The 23,744-nt window shown below is 35.2% G+C and overlaps 2 protein-coding genes and 1 long non-coding RNA gene across 9 annotated transcripts; 2 read left to right on the forward strand and 1 right to left on the reverse strand.

The window, feature by feature from the left end:
- Positions 1-436: 436 nt before the first annotated feature.
- On the reverse strand, positions 437-2,881 carry LOC132632779 (polygalacturonase 1 beta-like protein 3). Its single transcript, XM_060348849.1, has 2 exons — positions 2,614-2,881; positions 437-2,443 (listed from the first exon to the last, which is right to left on the reverse strand). The coding sequence occupies exons 1-2, from the start codon at positions 2,689-2,691 to the stop codon at positions 596-598; spliced, it is 1,926 nt and encodes a 641-aa protein (XP_060204832.1). The 5' UTR covers positions 2,692-2,881; the 3' UTR covers positions 437-595.
- Positions 2,882-13,513: 10,632 nt separating this feature from the next.
- Positions 13,514-15,991, forward strand: LOC132632780 (uncharacterized). Of its 6 annotated transcripts, none has more exons than XM_060348850.1 (7): positions 13,514-13,927; positions 14,291-14,536; positions 14,757-14,838; positions 15,013-15,227; positions 15,361-15,522; positions 15,623-15,697; positions 15,769-15,991. In XM_060348850.1, the coding sequence occupies exons 1-5, from the start codon at positions 13,680-13,682 to the stop codon at positions 15,479-15,481; spliced, it is 912 nt and encodes a 303-aa protein (XP_060204833.1). In that variant the 5' UTR covers positions 13,514-13,679; the 3' UTR covers positions 15,482-15,522; positions 15,623-15,697; positions 15,769-15,991. The 6 variants fall into 6 exon arrangements, with proteins under 6 accessions (XP_060204833.1, XP_060204834.1, XP_060204837.1 ...); XM_060348851.1 differs by having other exon boundaries at positions 15,772-15,991; XM_060348854.1 differs by having other exon boundaries at positions 15,631-15,697.
- Positions 15,992-17,730: 1,739 nt separating this feature from the next.
- LOC132634257 (uncharacterized) lies at positions 17,731-19,921 on the forward strand. 2 transcript variants are annotated; one of them, XR_009580092.1, is made up of 2 exons: positions 17,731-18,916; positions 19,020-19,921. It is a non-coding gene; the product is annotated as an uncharacterized LOC132634257 (long non-coding RNA). The 2 variants fall into 2 exon arrangements; XR_009580091.1 differs by having other exon boundaries at positions 19,593-19,921.
- Positions 19,922-23,744: the final 3,823 nt, after the last annotated feature.

Genomic DNA, 23,744 nt, shown 5'->3' on the forward strand with positions numbered 1-23,744 from the left:
CTATTGCTATAGTAACTTTATCGCGCGGCAAAAACTTATGATTAGCTATAAAATTTTATCGTAGCAATAAAGTTGTAGTTATTTAGCTAATTATTGCCACGATTATTAGCAATTATAGCAAAAATGAGAAATTAGCTTTGTCAATTTGATTCTCGTGGCTAAGAATTTTTACGAAATTGTTGATAGCTACGGAATTCATGCTATTGTGGCTATTACTAGGCAATAGCTACGATTTTTAAATTCATAGCTTAGATTTCATAGCTATAGATATACTGTGTTGTAGTGCTTTTTGTTTTCTAAAAGAACAAATAAATTAAACAGATTCAGTTTGTCGAAATAACTAATATTTGAGATCGAAGATAATACTCTTTTAGAATTTAGGGCAAAATTCAACTTCGCTCTTTATAAAGGTAAGAGAGAGAGAGAGACACACATCTAGGAGAAAACACAATCATTAAATGCCTTCAATACGAAACCTCGTCACAAGTAGTGGGACTACAAAATATGATTTGGGACTGTGGCAACATAAAACCCAAAATAAAAATAAAATAAATACTGGAGTAGTAAAGAGCAAACTTTGCAATCGACTAGCTAGCTAGTCAGCCGTGGCCCAAGTCATATCATTCTCAAAAATCCAATGGCAGACTTCAATAAGACCAGGCCCTGACCCTAATGCCACGAATGCACCGTGACCTGGACTCCATGATGACGTGTCAACATGACAAATGGCAACACCATGATTAATCTTAGCCTTCGTCTCCACGTTAAGAATGTCTGCTTGGTAGACCCTCACTTTTGGGACAGAGTGGCAGTAATACAGTAGGTAAGGGTACAGGCTCTGATGGCATGAGACTGATTTGGTTACTCTTCCACCATTGATTCCTTTGACCTCTCCGAGCATTACTTGTTCTTTTGACCCGGCTACGTTATCGGTAGTCCTAACAACCACATTGTGGCCTAAAACCGAGACTGCAAAGTCAATCATGTCCTCTACGGAGCCCACGCACCGCTTGGTCTCGCCTGGGCTCGGAGCACGCTCGCACTCTGCGAGCGTGTTGAGGATCACGTGCTCCATGGTAGATTTCTCCTGCGCGTTGAAAATCGCCTTGAGCTCGGATAATTCCTTGGTAGAAAATGGTAATTTAGACGAAATTGTCCGGGGCAAAAATGACCTGCCGGGCATTTTGTCACGAATATCGGGCATTTTCATCACGGTCCCTTCCTTCAACATGGATTCTCGAAAAAATTTACCCTCTTCGACCCATTTATTTACGGTTTTGCCACTGGTCTTCAAAGAACCAACCGCTGGAGCGGTTTTTTTGGTGTATCCAGCAAAATTGACACCTTTTGGGGTATACTCTTTGAAGGAATTGTTTACACCATAAACCTTAAACCCAACAGAAGGAAATTTAGCTCCTTGACTACCATATCCTTTGAAAGTGTCCTTTCCTTCATTAAATGATTTCCCATAATTCAAAAAATTCACTTTCCCAGAATTAGACCCCCTTGCATAAGATGTAAACATGTCGGTGCCTGCATTAGCCGAATCCCTATAACTTGTGAAACTATCAACTCCACGGTTTCCACCAGCCCCATAATTCTTGAAATTATTATTCGGGTTGTTAGAATTTGACGAATAAGCAGTGAAGGAATCATTTGCAGAATTACCAGATTCCCCATATCCATTAAATGACGATCCAATAACATTTGACGTGTCACCATAGGTAGCAAATCCAACGGGTACACCATTTCCATTTTTGGCGTAACTAATAAAAGATTCCTTTCCAGAATTAGTATCACCAACATAACTAGTAAACTCAAGCTTATGATTGTTACCATCTGAATCATAAGAAGCGAAGCGAAGATCCGGGACATTGACACGTGGCATGTAGTTCTGGAAAGTTCCTCCGCCGCCAGTAGCACCGGCGGCGTAGGATGTAAAATTTCCAGAAGCTACATTGCCATCCGCCGCGTAGGAGGTAAAACCCTCGCGGTGTCCGGTGGAGCTACGGCTGTATTTTGTGAATTCTCCGGTGGCGAAGTTAACGCCATCGGAGTAATTCTTGAAACCGTCCTCTCCACCAAGCCGTGAGGAACCATAGTTGGTGAACTTCTTGTTGTTGTAGACAGCAAATTTTGCATCTTTACTAGGGCTTGAGTTAAGGTATGGTTTCGACTCGAAAAAACAGAATAATTTGGCTGAGGAGCAGAAGGTGGAAATGTGGCCGGAAAGTGACTTTTGGGTGGCGAGATTTGTGAAGAAGGCTGCATCTATGGTAGAGAGCGGTGAGGCTTTTGAGAAAAGGAAATCAGGTTTAGGGAGTTTGTTGGAGATTTGTTTGTTCCAATATCGAACAAGTGAGGCTTTTACTGTAAATGGATTTTCTTTGGGTAATAATGAATTGTTTCCAGTTTGTGCATTTGTATGACTCAATGAATAAACCTACAAAAAAAAAATAGCAAGGTACAAAATAGAAGGTTACATGTAGAATATTTACAATCAAAGGACAAATTAGAAGCTTGTGTATAGAAGATCTATAAGCTAGATACATTTCAAGTGAGAATATATAAAATAGAAGGAAATGTAAGTACAAACTAGTTAGTTATACTTACAGTGAAGGAAGAAGAAGACAAGAAGAACAAGAAGAAGAACAAGAGGAGAGAAATGTTGAGCTTGACACTTCTGCCCATTTCACCTGTTTGCTATTGGCCTTTTGATTTTGAATCATAAGCATATGGAGGATAACGACATAAATAGATGACACAATGGACGTTTTCCTGTACTTATTTTACTGAGGATATTTCTTACCTATGTTCATTTTGTTTTTTACTTTCGGCGTATAAGGTATTTCAATTTAAGTGCACTTAATTTAACAAAGCGACAGAGATTCTCGTTGTCCATGCATATATTCTTTCAACAAAAGAAGGGAAAAAAAAAAAGCAGTTCTGACTCAGATCTAAATAGAGGATTTCAGTAAATTTAAACCACAGATATAGCCAAATGAAAGAAGGAACTTTTTTACAAGAATCAAAGCAGCTCCTTTTTGTTCATAATCCCAGCAAATCTTTGAAGGACCTTAGAAGGACCATCAACACTCTTCCTAAGCAAATCTTTAAAGTTTTAAAGTACCGACGATCTAAAAAATGTTTCAATTATTATAATATAATTTATGCCCTTATCTCTTGTCTTATGACCACTTGGGAAAATGATATGCATAAACAAATCGAGGATCTATAGTTTGTGAGTTCAAAATAAGTGTAATTTTATTAATTATATCTATACATTTTGAATGCTTTTAGCATAAATATACATAATTTGAGCTAAAAGTAAAGTGATCAATTGAATCACAATTCTCCCAAAATTCTCTAGTAGTATATTACTCCCCCACAAGGACAGATATGCAGCTCATAAGTTACGAACTCATCGGAACCTAGTACTTTCAACGCGAATAATTTTTAAAAGTCCACACTTCGAATTGCTCTTAAGTGTTAAGAAATTTAGGTCGAAAACAAGAAGTTAAATCCTGAATCTATTTTTTGCTGCTACTCCGTTCGAGAGGAACTCATGTGGTAAATATTGTATCCAAATGCAAAGACTACCATCTTGGAAAGAAGAGATAATCTCTGTTGATAAAAGCATTATACTCAAACATCTGCTCTATAATGAACTGACAACTGTGGACCTGGGAGAGGTTAATTGGAGGTTGGCAGCAGCATACTTTCGATATTTGGATTGAACAATTATCTAAGGATAACTAAACTTGGCAACTAGGCAAGTTGGAGCTAGTGTTGCTGGACCACGTTATCAAAGCGTTAGTGTCATGCGCGGAAAACAAGACAAAGCTCAGGCATAGCAGTGCACTACTATACTGTGTAGATTCCGATAGGACGCGGACATCTAGGCTTTAAACAAAGTGATGCGTACTCATTCAACTGAGGTTAACTATTAAACTCATCAAGTCTTTATATCAAATCATTAAATTTACTTTAATTTAGTGACTTAATAACAAATTGATAATATATGCCAGTGAACTATGATTAATAAGTGTTACATATAGATGTACAAGCAAATGTCATGCTTGATATAAATTGTTTTTTTTTCAAACCAAAAGCCTACTTGAGGTGGAGGGACAGAGGGTTTGGCTGACCCTACTAGATAGATTATATACAACCCAAAAACTTCTAGTGCAAAAGAGGGGGACATGTTGCGTTGTAGTACAAAAGAGAGGGGGACATGTTGCCAAACCTCGTGATACTACCTAGGGGACAGGACAATCCCTATACAATTTCATGAACTGTTTTTTTTTTTTCTTCATCCTATAATACTTTAGAAACTAACAAATTACTTTAGAAACTAAGGGGTCGTTTGGTTTAAGGACTCATTAGTCCCGGGATTACAATCCCGGGACTAATTTATCCCATTTATTGGGATTATTTTATACCATCTTTTAGATGGTATAAAATAATCCCAGTATAAGTGGGTTAAGAAGATATAAGCTGGGTTATCCCAGCACTAATTTTTATACCATGTTTGGTACAAGGTATAAATTTATCTCAGCACTAATTTATACCTTATACCAAACATGGTATAAAAATTAGTGCTGGGATAACCACCTTATACCTTAAACCAAACGGCCCCTAAGTGTGCGGGTTTTTTACCGTCAACTTAGAATGGATTCATCAAGATAAGAGTACTATGAAATAGGCGGTTTGGTATAAATTTAAAAGGATCAGAATAAACTGAGGTAATAAATAAATAGATCTGTTCAATAACTTGAGAAGGTTGACAAATCAAGACTTAATGAGCTAATGTTATACCATCTCTGATTAATTCAAAGGAGAAATCCCCCCAGTCATTACATTTTTTAGAGTTCTAACTTCTTGATGTTAACGGATCATACAAATAGATTAATGATCTGGAAAATAAAGCTAGTCGCTTGCAACTACTAGTTGAAATACGCTAAGGGGTCGTTTGGTATGCGAGATGGGATAAGCAAGGACATCTCATGTGTTGGGATATCCCATGAGATTATTTTATCTCATCTTCTATATGGGGATACTAATCCCACCGTTCTAGTAATTCCACTGTTACACCTAGTAGTTTCGTACGTGGAAATTTATAAGTGTTGGACGCTCGAAGTATGGATACCGGAGTTCCCTTCAAGGATGTATGATATTATACGAAGTAATCCTATGGTTATGACGGTTTACATTCATATAATAAGCTATGGAAAACTCCGGGACCAAGCAAATCGAAGAAAATGAATTTGTCGAAAATTTGAAAAAAGTTGATAGAATTTTGGGTCAACTTTGGAGGGGTATATCTCCTAGTGTATTGAGAGTTTTAAGGTATTTCGAAAGCCTAAAATGAAGTTCTTCGAGTCTAGTTTCCAACATAACAAATCGCTCATCGATACGATATCGAAGTAGAGAATTATGGACGTTAGAAGTTCAGCTGACAAAGCAGAAACGGGTGCTACAGTAACTGTTATAGTAACCGCTCTGCTACAGTGACCCGACCCGGATTTGAACCAATATAAAAGGGGCTTGCCCCTCTTTTTTCAGCCAAAACTTCTTCCAAAATACTCCAAAATCCTCTAGAAAGTTCCCCAACTCTCAAACCCTAATTTCAAGCCTAAATCAGCTATAATTCCCGAATTCCGGTTCAGGCAACGTATAGTTGCGAGTATAGAATCGTATAGCGACGCGTGTGGTTCAAGTTTAAGGAAAAAAAGAAGAAGTGAAGATATAGCGATATTATCAGGAGTAAGGTATGAATCTGCTATTATTAATGCTAATTTTGGTTTATTTACAGAGATAAAACTATCAAATAGCCGTATAATAATTTTGTTGGTGGAAATATGGGATAAACCCCATATGGGATGTTTTATGGAATATATTGGTACTGATATTGTTGCTGATGTTGTTGGTATTGTTTGGGAGTTGTTTTGGTATTTGGAGGAGGTAAAACATATATGGGAGATGCTGCCCGAATTTCGGCAGATTCTAAAAGGATTTCATTTGTATGCTTGAGAAAAGTGTATGATGTTGAGCTTAATGACAATATGGATGGTTTATATGTAGATTTACGAGCTTGAAAGGATGTACATTGAACGACCAAGGCGACCGAAAGGTATGTTAAGGCTCGTCCCTTTCTTTTAAAGGCACGATTCCTATGTTATGATTCCATAAATATTTCCATAACCTCCTTGTTTTCAAAAGCTAGAAGTTCATGACTCTTAAAGCTTCTTATGATGTTAAATGAAAAATGTTCTATGATGATTGTGACGATGATGATGATCCTCTTCTAGAAACTCTGAAGCTATGATTTGAGAGCATTATGAGATTATTGAGCCATTCCATGTATCTTTTGATCTTACTTATTGTTGATGGTCTCACCTCATGTTACTCGTTCCTTCGAGGTGAGATATAGTGAAGATAATGATTCCATTTCTAGTGCTGTCTAAGTTCATGATTTTCGAGACTCCCATGACATTGTCGATTTCATCTTACGATGGTTGATTCTTCAAGGAATGATATGGTGATAATGATAATGCTAATGATGATGTTGATTTCATTTATGTATTTTTATGTGTATGTATGTATGCATTGCATCCCACTGATCAGCTAGGGATAGGGGTGTCAAATTTAGCCCAAGAGGTGATTGCCCACCCAACCCGCCCAAAGTTTTATGGGTTGGACTCAAGATAATTTCGTATTGGGTTGATTTTAGCGCAACCCAACATAGCTCATTTTAAAGTGATCTCCAACTTAGCCCAATTCTAACCCGTTTTTAAGATTTACTTAAATTTGGGTTTATTGCTTGAGTTTACTTTATTTATTTTTATTTTTTTATTTTATGTATATTCTTTTCTTGTATCGTGTATCTTATAAGTTTGTAGTGTGTTTGATATGAAGGAAAATATTTTTCACAAAAAAAAGTTTTGCTCGAACATATTTACCACGGAAAAAATTTTCCTCAAAAATATTTTCGAAAAATCGGCGAAAATATTTTTCGTGAAAAATGTATTTCTAGAAAAAGAAAATATTTTCCACGAAAATGTTTTTCTAAAAAATAGACCCACCAAAAAAACTGGGTCAAGTTGGGTGGATCATTTTTAGCCCATTTCAGCCTAAGTAATTTTTGGGTCAATATTAGCCCAACCCATTTATCACCTCAACCCATTTTGATTGGGCCAATTTCAGACCAACTGGCTCATTTGACACCCCTAGCTAGGGATAACACCGAGCCTACATGGTCGGGTAAGACAACACCGAGATTACATGGCCGGGTAAGATAACACCGTGCCTTAATGGACGGGTAAGATGCTATTAGGGTTGGGCATAAATACCGAAAACCAAAAAACTGAACCGAACCGAACCAAACTGAAACTTCAACAAACTGAACCGAACCGAACTAGTTTGGTTCGGTGTTCGGTGTCCACCTTCAAAAAATCGAAACCGAAATATCCGAATCGAAATTTGATAAAACCGAACCGAAAAATCGAACACACACCGAAATTTAATACATTACCCAAAAAAATTAAAATAGTCCAGGCCTATTAAGTTTAAAGCTAAAAAAAACTCAATTGTAACAAGCCCTCTTTTGCATTTGTATCCCTAATTTTCTACTTCAGTTGAGAAAATCAAATATGTTAAGGAAGACAACTAGGATGTGTCTTTAGGATTAATGTATGTCCTTTATGTGTTTTCTTAATTATTCTTACGGTATGTATATAACACCAAGTAATCCTATATCATGGTTATAGTTTTCTATTCTTGTATATCCTGTTTGTTTGATTTTGATTTCAATTTATCAGTTTTATGTTTTATTGCTTTTGAGAATATGAATTAGTGTCAAGGGAATCGCTTCTAATATCATATCAAAAAAATCAAATTGAAAAAACCGAAACCGAACCGAACTTTAAAAAACCGAAACCGAAAGAACCGAACCGAACTAGTTTGGTTCGGTGTTCGGTGTCCACCTTCAAAAAACCGAACCCGAAATAGCCAAACCGAAGTTTGATAAAACCGAACCGAAAAATCGAACATCTACTCCTAGATGCTATATATACGTATATATATTACCGAGCCTTAATGGTCGGGCAAGATAACACCGAGTCCCGAAAGGGCCGGGTACGGATATGACAGATGTATGTATAGTAAGTGTATGTGAATGCATATGTATACATGTTGTGTATAGATGTGTATGAAATGTTTTTCCTGTAGACGGGTAGTTTACATGACAACGATCTTAAGAAGAGTACGAGGTATAATTACTTACTTTATCTCATGTTATCTTCATTCTGGTACCATACTACTATTCATGCCTTACATACTCAGTACATTGTTCGTACTGACGTCCTTTCTTTTGGACGCTACGTTCATGCCCGTAGGAGTAGATAAACGAGACGAGGATCTTTCATCGTAGGCTGCCTTCAGGTACTGGTCTTGAGTGGTGGCTCCACTTCTTCCTAGAGCATTGCCGAGTCTGAGTTTATATATATATATATATATATGAATTGTGTTAAGGGTACGTCGGGGGCCTTGTCTAGACTTGTATACCTCAGTCATGTTCATAGAGGCTTTGCAGACAGTTTCTGTGTACAGCTTAGTCATAGTGTGACAATAGTAATGTCGGCATCATGGGTCTATTGTACATGCACTTATGCATGATATTATGTTCATATTTAGCCTCTTGATCTTATTGTTGCCATTGGAGACATAGAGAATATGAGTTGTAAGTTGGTTCGCTCGGTTTTCACAAGGTGCTAGTGCCAATCACGCCTTACCTAGGGTGGGGTTTGACATCCACCAAACCCAGTAGAATAATCTACATTTGATCCCAACATAATTATAAATAAAGTTAAATAAAAATTGTTACTCCCTTCGTCACAATTTATGTGACAACATTTGACTTGACACGGAGTTTAAGAAAGAAATGAAGACTTTTGAAATGTATGGTCCAAAATAAGCCTTATATAAATGTGTGGTTGTAAATCATCTCATAAAGTTAAATTATTTTTAAATATAATAATATGACATTTTTTTTTAGATGTCAAAATGGAAGTGATGCCACATAAATTGAGATAGATGGAGTAATAACTAGAGTACAAGGAACAATCTCAGACATGCTTCGTTTTTGACCAATTGTGGAATACTTTTTCATATAATAATGGGTGTCAGTGACACCACATTGAAACTGGGAATCTCTGCGGTGTCGTCGTTTGATGCAGCTACTTACTGTGCTGCTACTGCCTATTGTATCTAACCATATGCCATATCCGCTATGGTGGAGCAGAGCACTATCCTTTCTTTAATTTCCCTATAAGAACAGGGGGCGCCAATAAATATGAATTCTTTAATCAGGGATCACAGTTTAAGAGCAATCATCGACAAATTATTTTGTCGTCAAGTCAAAGTAATTGAAAAGTATTTACAAATTTTGTTCTTTCCTAAATATTCTAGCGAGTTTGTTATTTAAGATATAATTAAATAGTGAAAGTGAGTTTTTAAATGAATTCCAAACGAAATTGAACATGGTATTCTAGATTCAATCTCAAATCTCTTATGGTGAAGGGCAGAATCATAAGCGGAGTAAGAATTTTTAATTTATAAATTTTGAACTAAAATTTTCTCTGATCATTAGATTTTGAAATATTTTTGACTATAAAACAAATTTTTTTAACACAAACAAATTGTTTGAGCCAAAGCTATTTGATTTTGCCGAACTCGTAACTAACATTATGGCTCCACTACTTAGCTGGATGGTGATTCTTAATTTATGGATGACTTCTGATTACTTCACTAATTTCATAATGGTTAATGCGCATCGTCTTGATTGCAGTGATTATTTTAATCCGAAAAGCTTGTCAGTTAATGACAACTTGCTATTTTTTATTGGCATTACATATAAAATATGCAGTAACAAAATTTAAATACACAAAAACATGAACACATTCACTGACATAATATCTTACTGCTGCAATTGTTTTATTCTGTTTATGAGTATTCGTTTCCGCAGTTTCTTCTTTTCACAAGGATTACTCATAACATGTTTGACAACACTTGAAATTATGGAAGATTCGTTTGGGCTAATGTACGTCTGGAATCTATTAAAAATATGGCCCATTATAAATATTAGCCTAGTTAGTGAAAAGCCCAGATACTTCAATAAAGGGATCTTTTCAGCCACCAGGCAAACAGAAATGGGCAATTCGCAGCAATGACCCTATTTTGGGGTGGTCTTTAATTTTTATCCATCAAAATGAAGATGTTTAATTTTTACCCTTCGCCTAAAACCTCAAAGTTTCGGATTCGAACCTCTGCTTAGGCAAAAATTAAAATAAAATTTACTAGGCGGAGTTTGAAAGCAAATTATGCTTGATGGGGCAGAGTTTTGCCGGCAAACTATGCATCAGCAAATTCTACCTTAAGAGCAGAGTTTTTGTTCAAAATTCTACCTTAAAGGCAAAATTTTACCTTCAGGCAGAATTTTTAAGGCAAAATTCTGCCTTGCTAATCTAAATTTTACCTGGCGAAATTTTTAAAAATTTTTGACTGAGCGAGAGTTCGAACCCGAAACCTAGAAGTTTTAGGTGAAGGATAAAAATTAAAGACTAGCAATTTGAGGGATAAAAATTTAAGACCAGTGCATTTGAAGGGCACTCCGCACAAAAAAATGAAAAGAAATGGACAACTTACAAGAATAACTACCATTCATGGGTTGTTAACAATTAGTAGCTACCTTTTATCAATTTACAATTCGTAGCTAGTTTATGACAAATTCATTGCATTTGAGTGTATTTGAATGCATTGTTCAGTTGTATCCAGCCTTATATGATGTCATGTGTATTTGACTATATTTGAATCCATGCAACCTTAATTTTTCTGAATACATGTGTATTTGAAATGATTGTATCTCAATGCATTTAAATACACGACGAAACTGTGTATTCTATTATATTTATATATTGATGTATCATTTATTTTGATTGTATTTGAATGTATTCGAGCTCCAATCAGCAAGGCGCCGTGGATGTCGCAAAGCTGAATGTATTCGACTGTATTTGAATGTATTTCAAATAGACTTCAGATGCAAAATTTCAAAGACACTGTATTTACTCGAAAAAAATTATATACAAACATATGTACATGGATTATTCAAACAACATATACAGTCAAATACATCTAGTTTTGATATGAGAAAAACTATGTATATAGAGAGAAAAATAACGAATATACTCATATATAGTATACAACATATGTATATAGAGAAAAAAATAGCGAATACATTCGAATAAACTCATATCTACAATACAACAAGGAGAAGAAGCCATAAATTCCGGTATCCGTTCAGATCTGAGAAGCTTTCCTCTCCGAAATACAAATAACCGCAATTTTGAAGCAGATCTAATTTCAATGGCGAGGATGAGTTGAAGAAGATGAAGATCTAGAGTTGGAGGAAGAGAAAATTTTGACGATGAAGCGGAAATTCGGTGCCGGAGAAAGTAGTTGTATAAACTCCACCGAAGACAGTTACTTGAAGAAGAAGATGAAAATGAAGCAAGTTATAGAGTCATCGGAGGAAGGAGAAGAGTCAAAAGCGGAGGCGGTGTTGTTGGAGAGAGAGTTGTGTGTGGGACTGAAATAACTGATAGTAGTATATTTTGTCCTTGTATATGAATACATAGTAATTTGCTATGCTAGATAATTAAATTCATAGTATAGCTATGATATGTAATCACTTTAAAGCATAGTAATTATAGGTAAATACTCTTGGAGGTTAGCTACATGTAAATTTTCCAAAAAAAAAAAAAGTTCACCCGCCTAATCATAATATATTGTAGCTAGTGTGTGTAACAAATACTCCCTATATATTACTGCAGTATAGTTTGATTATACAGTATAATGATTAAAATTTATAAACTCATAGATTCTCTTCACCGAGTCATCGCTAGCAACCAACTCTTATCCCTTGGAGTCAAAGGGCGAGTTCTTTCTTATCTTGCCCAAAATTTTCTTTATTCTTATTGGAGAAAGACTATCTTGCAGTAAGGTCTCACTTGCCCTTAGTAATAAAGTTTAAAAGAGGTGATTGAAAGTTTGTGTTCGAATATGAATTTCACAGTAAATTCCTCATTCATGTATTGAGAGTTGTCTACAAAAATCACTCGTTTTAGGACTAAAATATCACTCGACTATCACTATTTTACTCAGAATATATTAAACGCACAAAACTCTCATTCTCTCCTAGTTGGCATGCCATGTCACATAATTTTTTTAAATAAAATATTTAATTAACTTATCAAATCCATTTAACTTAACCCAACCCAAAAGCATTTAACTTACCAGCTCATGTCTTATATCAATTTAACTCGGTTAGAAAACATCAAAGAAGCTTAACTTTTATACCCGATTTTGGATTTTTGCGTTTTGCACCCTTAATGTATATTCTCTTTTACGATTTGCACCCTATTCAATTTTTTTGTCGATATGCACCCTAATCTCTGTATTTTGTTACAACCCATAAAAGGTTTACTTTGTTTTATTATTTACAAGGGTAAAAATGAAAAAACAAAATACAATTAAAAGTTCCCTAGACTAATTTTTTCATCAACACCCTAAATTAAATGCTACTTATTGTTTACTATCTTCTTTGAAAACACTGATGTCACCATTTGCTAAAAGGATAGAAAACTTATTTAATTGTCAATGTTTATTCTCTCTTTACCTGCTTCTTGGTAAGGGTTTATTACAAATCAGGTTATTGTTTACTACATATTTTAAGTCTCTTTTCCAAACCACTAATTTCACCATATGGAGAAGGATGATGTGTTTGACTTCTTGACAATCTTTTTGCAGTATTATCTGGAAACAAAATCTGTCTTTCCCCATGTGTTTAGTATATTATGAGAAAAATAGTGAAAGTTGGGTATTACTCTAGTCCTAAAACAAATAAAATTACAAAAGTGATATTTATAGACAATTCTCAATACATGAATGACCTTTTAGGGAATTTACTCGAATTTCACTCAAGAAAAAATGTAAATGATTTGTGTGTGAAAATTTCATTTGGATACTTCTCAAACAAAAATTTCAGTATTTCACTGGTACTATTTGTAAATATTGATGACCAAATTATTATTTGTAAATATAAAGGGAAAATTACGCTATATGTCTATTTTTGAAAATATTTACGCCGCGTAGCTCATACTTGGTGTATAAACACCCAATTCAGCCCATATTTGTGTATAAACACACTTTATACAAGATTTATACATTATGTATAATGTTTTTCCCCAGGTATAATGTTGTATAATATTGTATATTGGGCGACGCGGTATAAAACTTTTCAAAAGCTATATATTTCTGAAAACATCCCTATATTAAACTTCAACATTTGTAAATTATTAAAATACTGGACAAATGGGGCCAAAAGGAAAAAGAAAACAGAAAAACAGATAAGAGGAATTTCAAGACTATACTCGGCTACTTATGTTAAAAAAGAAGATATTTTTGTTGTGTGGGTGTGTGTTAGCATCGTAAAATTTTGATCTTTCCGGTCACTCTCAACAATTACATGGTACTCTCATTTACACACTTTCTGTTGCTCTTTTCTTTCCTAACTTCTGTTATGAAATCAGAAATCAGTTAAAAATTCCATCCAATAAAAGACAATGTCAAGAGCTTTTGCCTCCAACATTAGTCTTCCCCCATGGAATTCCTCTGAGCCTCCACCAATTCCATGTCATCCTCAATTCCACTTGACACCAACCACTCGCCGTCATCTTATCACCTCAATTTCCATCATAATATCTCCATTTCTCGCTTCTCCAAAGCTGAATGATCCACTTAACCCCTTTTCCTTACCAGTATCCAATGCTCGTGGGCTTTTCCAAATGCCCCCTTTCCGCCTCACCAACCGGTAACTCTTGAATGCTTTCCTCTTTTATTACTCCCTCCGTCCCAAAATAAGTATCGCTTTAGCTCATCTAACGCCCATTAAGAAAAACAATAAATGCAACGCATAATTTACTATGTTAATCCTATTTATTAGATGTTTCTTGAAAACTGAGCACTATTAAGAAGAAGTAGTTCTTTAGTATAGTTGGAAACAATTAATACTCCTATATGAATTGCTAGAGCGACACTTATTTTGGGACAATTTTTTTTTTTTTTTTTTGCTAAGGCGATACTTATTTTGGGACGGAGAGAGCATTAAAATCTGCTTGAAAGTTGTGATTTTTGTGATGAGCATTGTTGTGGGATTTGTTGAGGTGATTGGCAGGTACTTTCTGGTGAGAGCAGGGGAATCGGAATATGAGAGTTTGGGGTTAATTAACACTAATCCAGTAGCCAAAACATCAGTGGATAATGGGCTTTCTGAGAAAGGGAAGAAACAGACAGTTAGGGCAGCGTTCGATTTGAAAGAAATGAGGGCTTGTGAAGGGAATTGTTGGATTTGGCCTTCTATTACTCAGAGAGCTTATCAAGCTGCTGAGATTATCGCTGCTGTTAATAGTGTTAATCGAAGGTAATAATTGCTTCAAGTGGGACACTAACTTATGTTTGTTTTCTTGAAATTCAGTGCTTTTCTAGGACATAATCTTAGTAGTTCCATATGATTTGAGGGCTAATACTAACTGCAATAAACAGTTTATAATGATTCACTTGTTGTTTCTACTGGTTATAATAATTTGCTTGATTTAACTACTTAATTGGTCAGTTGATAGTTGATTTTGGTCTAATTGCAGCCATATAGTCCCTGAATATAGCTTTCTGGATGCTCGTGGACTGGGGGCATATGAGGGGAAAAGTTTGGATACATTATCTGAAGTGAGATGCTTCCTTTGTACAAATATATGTACATGAGATTTATATAGTTATTTGCCGAAATTTGAACATGAAAAGTAAAGGGAAAGAGTGAGCGAGATTAAAAAAAGCAATCAAGAACCAAATTATCCTAAAAAACATGACCTGTTCAGATAACTTCTTGATATAATGACGCAGGTGTATGAATCAGACAGCCTTTCTCCGAATATAAAGCCACCTCCTATTGATGACGGCACACCGAATGAGAGTGTTGCAGATGTCTTTGTTCGTGTAACGCAACTTATGTCGATTCTTGAAACTCAATACTCTGAGGACACAGTTATCATAGTCTCACCAGATTCAGACAACTTGACAGTTCTGCAAGCTGGTTTAACAGGGCTTGATCTTCGAAGGCAAGTGGTTTTGACAGTGTTACTCTTGCTTGCAGTTTAGTCACTCCTAAAGTTTAATGACTTTTACTTTCTTATCAAAATTTGTTGACAATGTTCTTTTTGATGACATTGTTGACAATGTTCAATTTTGTAGGCATAGGGATCTTTCTTTTGGACCAGGTGAAGTTAGATTTGTTGATGCTAGCAGCATACCTACCTATAAGCAACCTGCATCAACAGTCTATAAATGCTTAAACCCCCCTAGCTGTACATGATCATTATACTCCTAAGCTTGATATCATCAACAAGAATGCAGGTGAGATACATGCATTTTATCAATTATATATTACTGCTGAACAAAGTCTTGATAGACTTCTTCTAATGGTTTCTTGCTCTGAACTCCAACTGAACTTTAGTTGAAAAGTTCCTTACAGAACTGCTGCTATAGTAGAATTTTCCACTGAAACGATCGATCAGTGCTTCATGTAAATGTGAGTCGTTTATGCTATATAAATCATCATCATTTTCTATCACAAATGCATGCTAAATATTTTACCTTCAGCAGGATCATTTCTCATTATTGTTGGTGAAGATGCGCTCAGGTAGCTGGAGCCTGTATGGCATTTCTTCTTTCTTAGCTCTTTATGCATAATCAAGAAAAGAAAAAAATGAGACAGAATTATGTACCTTAGTGGAAATTAACTTAACTCTTCCTTCTAAAGTCACTCACGCTCGTTGTAAACTTCTATATTGGGAAAATGCCACTTACTTTCTGTTTCAAGTTATTAGAGATGTATCTGTAACTTCTTCTATTTTCACAAAGTTCCATTGGTGCATCTCATCAAACGATAGCCTTTTATAATCTAACTATCTAAGGGTTACACATATGAAAAAGTAGGGATTAGAAAGTAGTTCAATTCCTTTCAACTTAGCTTTTCAGATTAAGAAGCTCAAAATATTTACTACATGTTATCTATTTTTATGATTCATGTTTTCTGAAGTTAATGAATAGTGATAAACCAAATTTTATGTCACAGCTCTTATTCAGTCTCAATGAATGCTAAATGATGCTTAGTGCTGACAGTGTACAAATAGCATGATTCATGACCTGCACAAAAAATGGTAGCTAGCCAATGTTACTCGCCAATGAAACATGGATTATGAAAATTTCTTCAGCTGCCATATGATCAGGCTTTCTGGAAACAGTTCATTCAGCAAGCTTAAAAGCTTTATGAAAGGAACACGTCAAGTTTTAATGTCTTATTTGCTGCAGTAAAAACAGGAAAACTTAATTCAACTTGTTTCTTCTCTTCGCTATTGAAATAAAGGATGGTGGTATTGCAATAGTTGAATTTTGGTTGAAGCATATTTCATAATTTAAAAAAAAAAAACATAAAATGTTGAAAATGCTAGCCAATCAAATCTAGGAGAAGCAGGTTGTTAGTATGCTAGCACCTAGACATTGACCATACTGTATTTGAGATGGTTTTTGAATTTTAGACGTAGAAACAGCTACTAAAGCTTCTTTTCTGCCTAGAGTTTCCGGGCTCAAGGTGACTTGGTTGTGTAAAAATCTCTTGCACTAACCGTGTATATAACGTAAACTATTTAAAATTCTCAACAATTCGTTTTAATGTTCACTAGACACATAATTAAACACTTACAATGCATCTGAACATGTATTTTGTTATGAGCGCTCATCTATCCAATCAATGGGATGAGTCGGAATGTACACTCATTCTGAGGTGAACACGTGATTAAGGTGCTTATCAACTACGATTACGTAGTTGATTAAGGTTGCAAAATGTAAAGAACATGTGATTAAGGTGCTTATCAACTACGATAACTTACCCCCTGTTTGGATGGTGGTTTCCCGTGGTTCATTAATGTATGGTTCTCTATGAAACCATGTTTGTTTTCATTGTTTTTAAAATTATGTGGTATGGTGTTGTAAACCCATGGTTCATGAAAAGTCTCAATTTTTGTAACCACGGGTTTGATGATTTTTCCGTGGTTACATATTTCATTTCTCCATTATACCCACTCTCCATCATCCACCCAACCCCACCCCCCGCCCCACTCTCCACCATCCACCCCACTCTCCACCACTCACCCCCGCCACTCACTCCCACCACACCTTCACCCTACCACCCTACCAACCCCACCCCTACTCCCAACTACCCCACTCCTCTGCCACCCACCCCACCACCCCAACCACCACCCACTACCCCTCACCCCACCCTACAACCACTCACCCCCACCTACCACCCACTATCCCCACCCTCATCCTCCAACCACCCACTCCTCCACCACCGCCACCCTACCCCTCACCACCGCCCACCCCCACCTTACCACCCACTACCCCACCTTCATCCCACAACCACCCACCTCACACCACCCACCCCTCCACCACTCCCACTCACTACCTACTTATTTTTTAAAGTTCCTGTTTTGTTCTTTACTTGAATTTTATTAATATATATAAACTAATTTCTAATTAAGAGTTAAGGGTATTTTAGTAAACTTACAAGTCATTATACAGTATCATACAGTCTAAACAAATAATACAAATGTTATTAAACCACAACAAACGATATAGTCTATCCAAATATTGTGTTCATTAATACAATACAATACAACACTATACTGTACCATACCATACTATACATTAATGAACCACGTGAAACAACCATCCAAACAGAGGATTAGGGTCGAATGGTTGACGTCCAAGGAGGTCCGTTTCCACCTAGGAGCAGAGTATGGTGGCTGAGACTTAAAAGGAGTATTTATAGAGGACGAATCAAGCTAGGGTTTCGTGAGCGGGAATCTGATTTTGAAATGCAGATAATCAGTCCTTTAGAATCAAAATCTCAAAGCCTCTTGTGTTACCTAAATCGTTGAATATGAGAGAGAAAAGGGAGCTTTGAACGCTGAGACACGCCAAAACAACCTGAAAGGACGAAATTTTGCACGGACAAAGCTGTGATATTTAACCATGGCTGAAAATGGAAGCAGGGCTGATGGATCGGGTCGGGTCAGCGGGTCGTGAGATGGGTTTGGGTTTAAAAGAGGGATGGGCTGCTCATTTTTGGGCTCTTCATCTGGGTTTAAAAGGGGCTGATGGGTTGAGGGATATTTGGGCTAGGAATTAAACTTCTCTTTCCTTGTATTTCTTTCAGCCTCTCTATATTAACAAAAGCAAACTATATATAGGGCAAAATACATATATATATATACATAATAAGCACCACATATTACGAAACATAACGAGAGTTTTCAGTTTTCAAAACATAACAATAAAAATCTTACGAAACGTATACAAATATGGTGAAACACATATACAGTAATTGACTGCTCGCGGAAATCACGCTTTGAACGTATTCTTCCTAATCTTCTTTCCAAAATTATCTCCTAGTTCGAAATTTTCTCCTCATTTCACTCGATGAATCCAAATAGATTGATTAAGCGACTCAACATCAATACACAATCAACTTCTCAATTATATTCGATTGGAATTTCAGAAAATCATCCATTGTCGGGTTAAAAAAATTGAGCAGGCTATTTTATCCCCTGTTTTTCTCCGGTTTTTGGTCTAGGAATCGAGTGTGATTGAAGAACGGCACATTCAAAATCGATACACAATCAAATCTCAATTACACGCCATTGAAATTTCAGAAAACATTCAATTTCGAGTTCAAAGAAACCAACAGGTATTCTCCCCTATTTTTTGTCGAAAAATCGAAAGTGATAGAAACGGCTAATGAAACATCGATACACTGTCGAATTCTAAATTGTACGCAATTGAAATTTCAGAATTCATACCCATTCGACTTCAAAATCATACGGATTAAAGCTTTCACCGACTAACGATGATGGATAGCATCTTTCATTCAATTTTGATACAACATGGTGGAAGATGGGACTTTTTTTTCTCCAATAAATAACATGTAAATATATGTGAATCGTGAATACATTATATAGAATCTGAGAAAAGGTTGTGATTTAGTTAAGGAAAAAGTTGTGTATAAAAATATTATTTATATGGTATAAAAGTTATGATGTGTATCTTGTTCATGAAAAAGTGGTGTGTAATTTGTTCTGGAAAAGGCTATGTATATAAATCGTGTATGAATTATGTATAACATACGTATATAAAGTTGTAGGATAAAAGTTGTATGTATTTGATTCACGAAAAGGTTGTTTCTTAAAATATGTATGAATTATGTACAAAGTATGTGTGTATATATATTCATAGTGTGTGTGCCCCTCTCTCTTTGATATATGGTATATCAGATAAATATGTAGGTTTTAAAATTGATGAGCTAGTATTCTAGGTTGATTTGGCAACTCTTCTCTTTCTCATATGCTTTCTGTTTTCTGCTTTAGGGCATTGAACAATGAATTTGATATCGCCACCTGTCACCAGACCATTAGCTGTTTCGAATTTTGATTTTGAATTCAGATTTTCTAAAACTATTATTTGTTTGGACTGGATAGTGTTGCTAGCGACTGAGTATATCTTTTGGAGCTTATATCTCAATTTTGAAGGTGTTTGGTGAAAATTAAAGGGTTGTTTTACACATATATAGTTTGAATACAGTTTTGGATGCATGTATGAATTCTGTATTAATTTTGTATAAAGTTCATGTTTAGATTTCTGAAAATTTGTATAAATTTGATAATGTTAAGAGTAGAAACTTGTTACTTGAGTACAATTGATACTGCTGCAATTTGATATGAATTTGGTTATCAAAAAAGTTACGAAGTTCGAAATTTCGTGTAAAGTATCTGTATAAATTATGTATGAAATATGTATATAACTATATAATTTCATATAATGCTCATGTTGGTTTCTAGAAATTTAATACAACTACAACAACATACAAACTTAAAATACAATTTTCATACAACTCAGCATACAATTTTAATACAACTTTAATAGAATATTTACCCCGATCCACCTTTATATTATACATATTCTTCAAATTCAAGCTTCGATCTCCTTTAATGGCTGACAATGAAGTTTTTTTGTAACTTGATTCTTCTATTTTCAACTTCTTGAAAAAAACTTAAAAAGAGAGTAGAATGAAATCATGGGTGAATTTGAGAGAGAGCCTTTTTAGTCCCTTTTTCACACAACAAATGGAACCCAAAACACAAATTAACTGGATCACTGGTGAAAGCGATCTCTTAGTAAACTGAAAACTGAAGATACCGGTAGCAACGGGAAATTCGTGGGTTGATGAAGATGAATTCATGGTTGAAGTTGAGTGAAGTATGAAAACTTCAATGAAAATGGCACCTTGAAATAGTGATGTAGAGGGAAGAACTTTTGAAATTAAAAATGAATTTTGATGAAGAAGGAAACTGAAATCAAGTTCCAAAAATCATGGGGCTCATAAATCAGTTTTTCCTCTTCCTTAAATTAAGCCTAAAATCGTGGGTACGTTGAAAGTCCAGATCCGTTAAGTTTTGTAATTTTGTTGATATGTTTTGTAAATAAGAAAATTATCCTTATTTCTTGTAATAAAGAGTCTTAAGTAGTACTATCAGGTCATTTCCCCCTATATATATACTAGTTATGTGAGGCCCGGGCTTAACTCAAGATATAAAAGTAGATATTTTAACTAAAGAAATATAATTTGTGTTAGTACAAGTGTACAACAACAACAACAACAACCATATACCCATTGTAGTCCCACAAGTGGGTAGTTATATGAAAGCAAAATTTTCATTCCACTCCTTTAATATTTTAACTTCCATTTTGATGAAATTATTTACTTCAAATCAAATGTGGAGGCAGAATTTGACATTTATAACTTATGTATCCTAATTTTCTGAAGTTCTTTAGTTCTAAATAAATAATCTTACATAGTTAATGAACTTTTAAGACAAATACATAATTTAACTTGTGCAGTGGATGGAGCTGCTCCTCTCTTAATTAGGGATTAGGGGTTCGAACATGGATATGAAAAAAAATCTTTGGAGGAAGCGCCCCCCCCCCCCCCCCCCCCCGAATAGGCGCGATACAGTGCGAATTATCTGGATTAATTGGGCTCAAATGCGAATATCGAGCACCAATCAGAAAATCAAAGAACGTGAAAAATGAAGTAGGAGGTTCGATAGCTTTTGAAAAGTAGACTTTAAAAACAAAAAAACAAAAAAATTGACTTAAATAAATAAGATTATGACCTAAAAGTAATTAATTAAAAAGTTTTAAAAAAATTTGAAAATTATTGTGAGGACTACAAAAGTCCCCAGGTTCGATAGCTTTTGAAAAGTAGACTTTAAAAACAAAAAACAAAAAAATTGACTTAAATAAATAAAATTAGGACATAAAAGTAATTAATTAAAAAGTTTTTAAAAAATTGGGAAATTATTGTGAGGACTACAAAAGTCCTCACATTTGCTCTGGATTAATTGGGCTCAAATGCGGATATCGAGCACCAATCCGAAAATCAAAGAACGTGAAAAATGAGGTAGGAGGTTCGATAGCTTTTGAAAAGTAGAGTTTAAAAACAACAAACAAAAAAATTGACCTAAATAAATAAGACCTAAAAGTAATTAATTAAAAAGTTTTTAAAAAATTTGAAAATTATTGTGAGGACTACAAAAGTCCCCAGGTTCGATAGCTTTTGAAAAGTAGACTTTAAAAACAAAAAACAAAAAAATTGACTTAAATAAATAAAATTAGGACATAAAAGTAATTAATTAAAAAGTTTTTAAAAAATTGGGAAATTATTGTGAGGACTACAAAAGTCCTCACATTTGCTCTTATATAATATAGTAATGTAATAATTTTAGTGATTAATAGTAATAAGGTATAATTTAATATGATAATATTGTTATTAATAGCTAAAATAAAGGTAAAGTAATAATAGAGTAAAAAAATTATCTAAGCTGGTGTTACTGAAGTGGATATGCAGAGCAGCTCCGGTACAAACAAACTAGGACCAACATATTGTTGAGTTTAAAGTCCACAAATGCATTAAGTGAGAGACTTTAAAGGTGAAGTATGAATTGGGAAATGGAGGGAAACAAAAGTGGAGGGAAATGAAAGTTTGAAAAATAACCTTTCAAGTGAACACGTCTCCCACATTGGTGGTTGAAAGTGTTATGTGTGTGCTTATATTAAGTAACACATTCTCTAGCTCATAAAGGGTTGAGAAGAGGACCACCCCTCGCGCCGTCGTCGTCCCTCGGCTCGGCTTCGGATTTGGATGATTGACAATCTTTTTGGACCAAATTTATTTTATTTCCATTTTCGTTACTTAATAATTCCAATCCGGATATTAATTCCCAACGGAATAACGATGACCAACAGTCATCTCCTTCGCTGAACAGGCACTTCCACACCTGTTCAGATCAAAATAACAGGCTATAAATTTTCAGACGCTTCGCCTCAATTTTTATACACTGAAAACGAAAAACTGAAAACATTTTTGTTCTCTGAAAAACGCAATTTCCTTTCCCCTCGTACTGCATTCCTTTCAAAACCAAAAAAATCAGTAAGTGTTGTGTGATTACTACCATTCGTTGAGCTCGCTGAAATTCTGCAATTTTCATTGTCGGTATTGCAGAATAGAATTTCGTTCTATCTTGGGAAGAATTAATCCAAACCTTTGGCAACTGTGAGGGGATTAAATTCTTTAAGGAAACACAGTTTTCTGTGGGCTCGAAATAAACACACTGTTCTTAGTTTATGTAAACAGATTACAATTTGATTAAAAGGGATCACAAACTTAAAGAATTTAATAAGTATACTTCTGTTTCAACTGATATTCTGTTTTGGTTGGAAACTAAAATCCTCGAATTTTCTACTCCAGTAATCTACTCGATTTGAAGATATAAAAACTTCATCGAGATTATTACTTTGTGTGTTCGATTAGAAGAACATAAAAACTTCATCGACATTATTACTTTGTGCGTTCTATTTATTGATTCTGGTTCTGTTTTGTTGTCAAACAGAAAATGGCTGATATCACTGTCGAGAACGCTACTGATTCTGGTGCAAAGATTGTCGCCTCTTCCAGTCGCACCACAACTGTCCCTGCGATGGCTGCGGCAGAGAAGCCCGGAAAGTTTTCTGGCATAGACTTTAAACGCTGGCAACAGAAAATGTTCTTCTATTTAACAACCCTCAATCTGCAAAAAATTATTACTGAGGAAGTTCCTGTTCTACCACAAGAGACTCCGGACAACGAGTGTTTCATCGTGACGGAGGCATGGAATCATTCTGATTTTCTATGTAAAAACTATATTCTCAATGGGCTGGATGATGGTCTTTATAATGTCTATAGCGGCTGTAAGACATCTAAGGAATTATGGAATGCTTTGGACAAGAAATATAAGACCGAGGATGCTGGGTTGAAAAAGTTTGTTGCTGCGAAGTTCTTGGACTTTAAAATGGTAGATAATAAATCTGTCATGTAGCAAGTCCAGGAACTTCAATTGATTACACATGATCTGCTTGCGGAAGGAATGGTAGTCAATGGAGTTTTCCAGGTTGCGGCCTTTATTGAAAAATTGCCGCCTTTG

The sequence above is a fragment of the Lycium barbarum genome, chromosome 3, assembly GCF_019175385.1.
Source record: "Lycium barbarum isolate Lr01 chromosome 3, ASM1917538v2, whole genome shotgun sequence".
Lineage (NCBI taxonomy): Eukaryota > Viridiplantae > Streptophyta > Magnoliopsida > Solanales > Solanaceae > Lycium > Lycium barbarum.

Excerpts from the sequence above, each read along its gene's own strand:
- LOC132632780 (XM_060348850.1), top strand. The coding sequence starts at position 13,680 with ATGTCAAGAGCTTTTGCCTCCAACATTAGTCTTCCCCCATGGAATTCC. Across the intron at positions 14,839-15,012 it reads GTTTGGATACATTATCTGAA|GTGTATGAATCAGACAGCCT; the intron begins GTGAGATGCTTC and ends ATAATGACGCAG. Across the intron at positions 15,228-15,360 it reads ACAGGGCTTGATCTTCGAAG|GCATAGGGATCTTTCTTTTG; the intron begins GCAAGTGGTTTT and ends TCAATTTTGTAG.
- LOC132632779 (XM_060348849.1), bottom strand. The coding sequence starts at position 2,691 with ATGGGCAGAAGTGTCAAGCTCAACATTTCTCTCCTCTTGTTCTTCTTC. Across the intron at positions 2,444-2,613 it reads TGTCTTCTTCTTCCTTCACT|GTTTATTCATTGAGTCATAC; the intron begins GTAAGTATAACT and ends TTTTTTTTGTAG.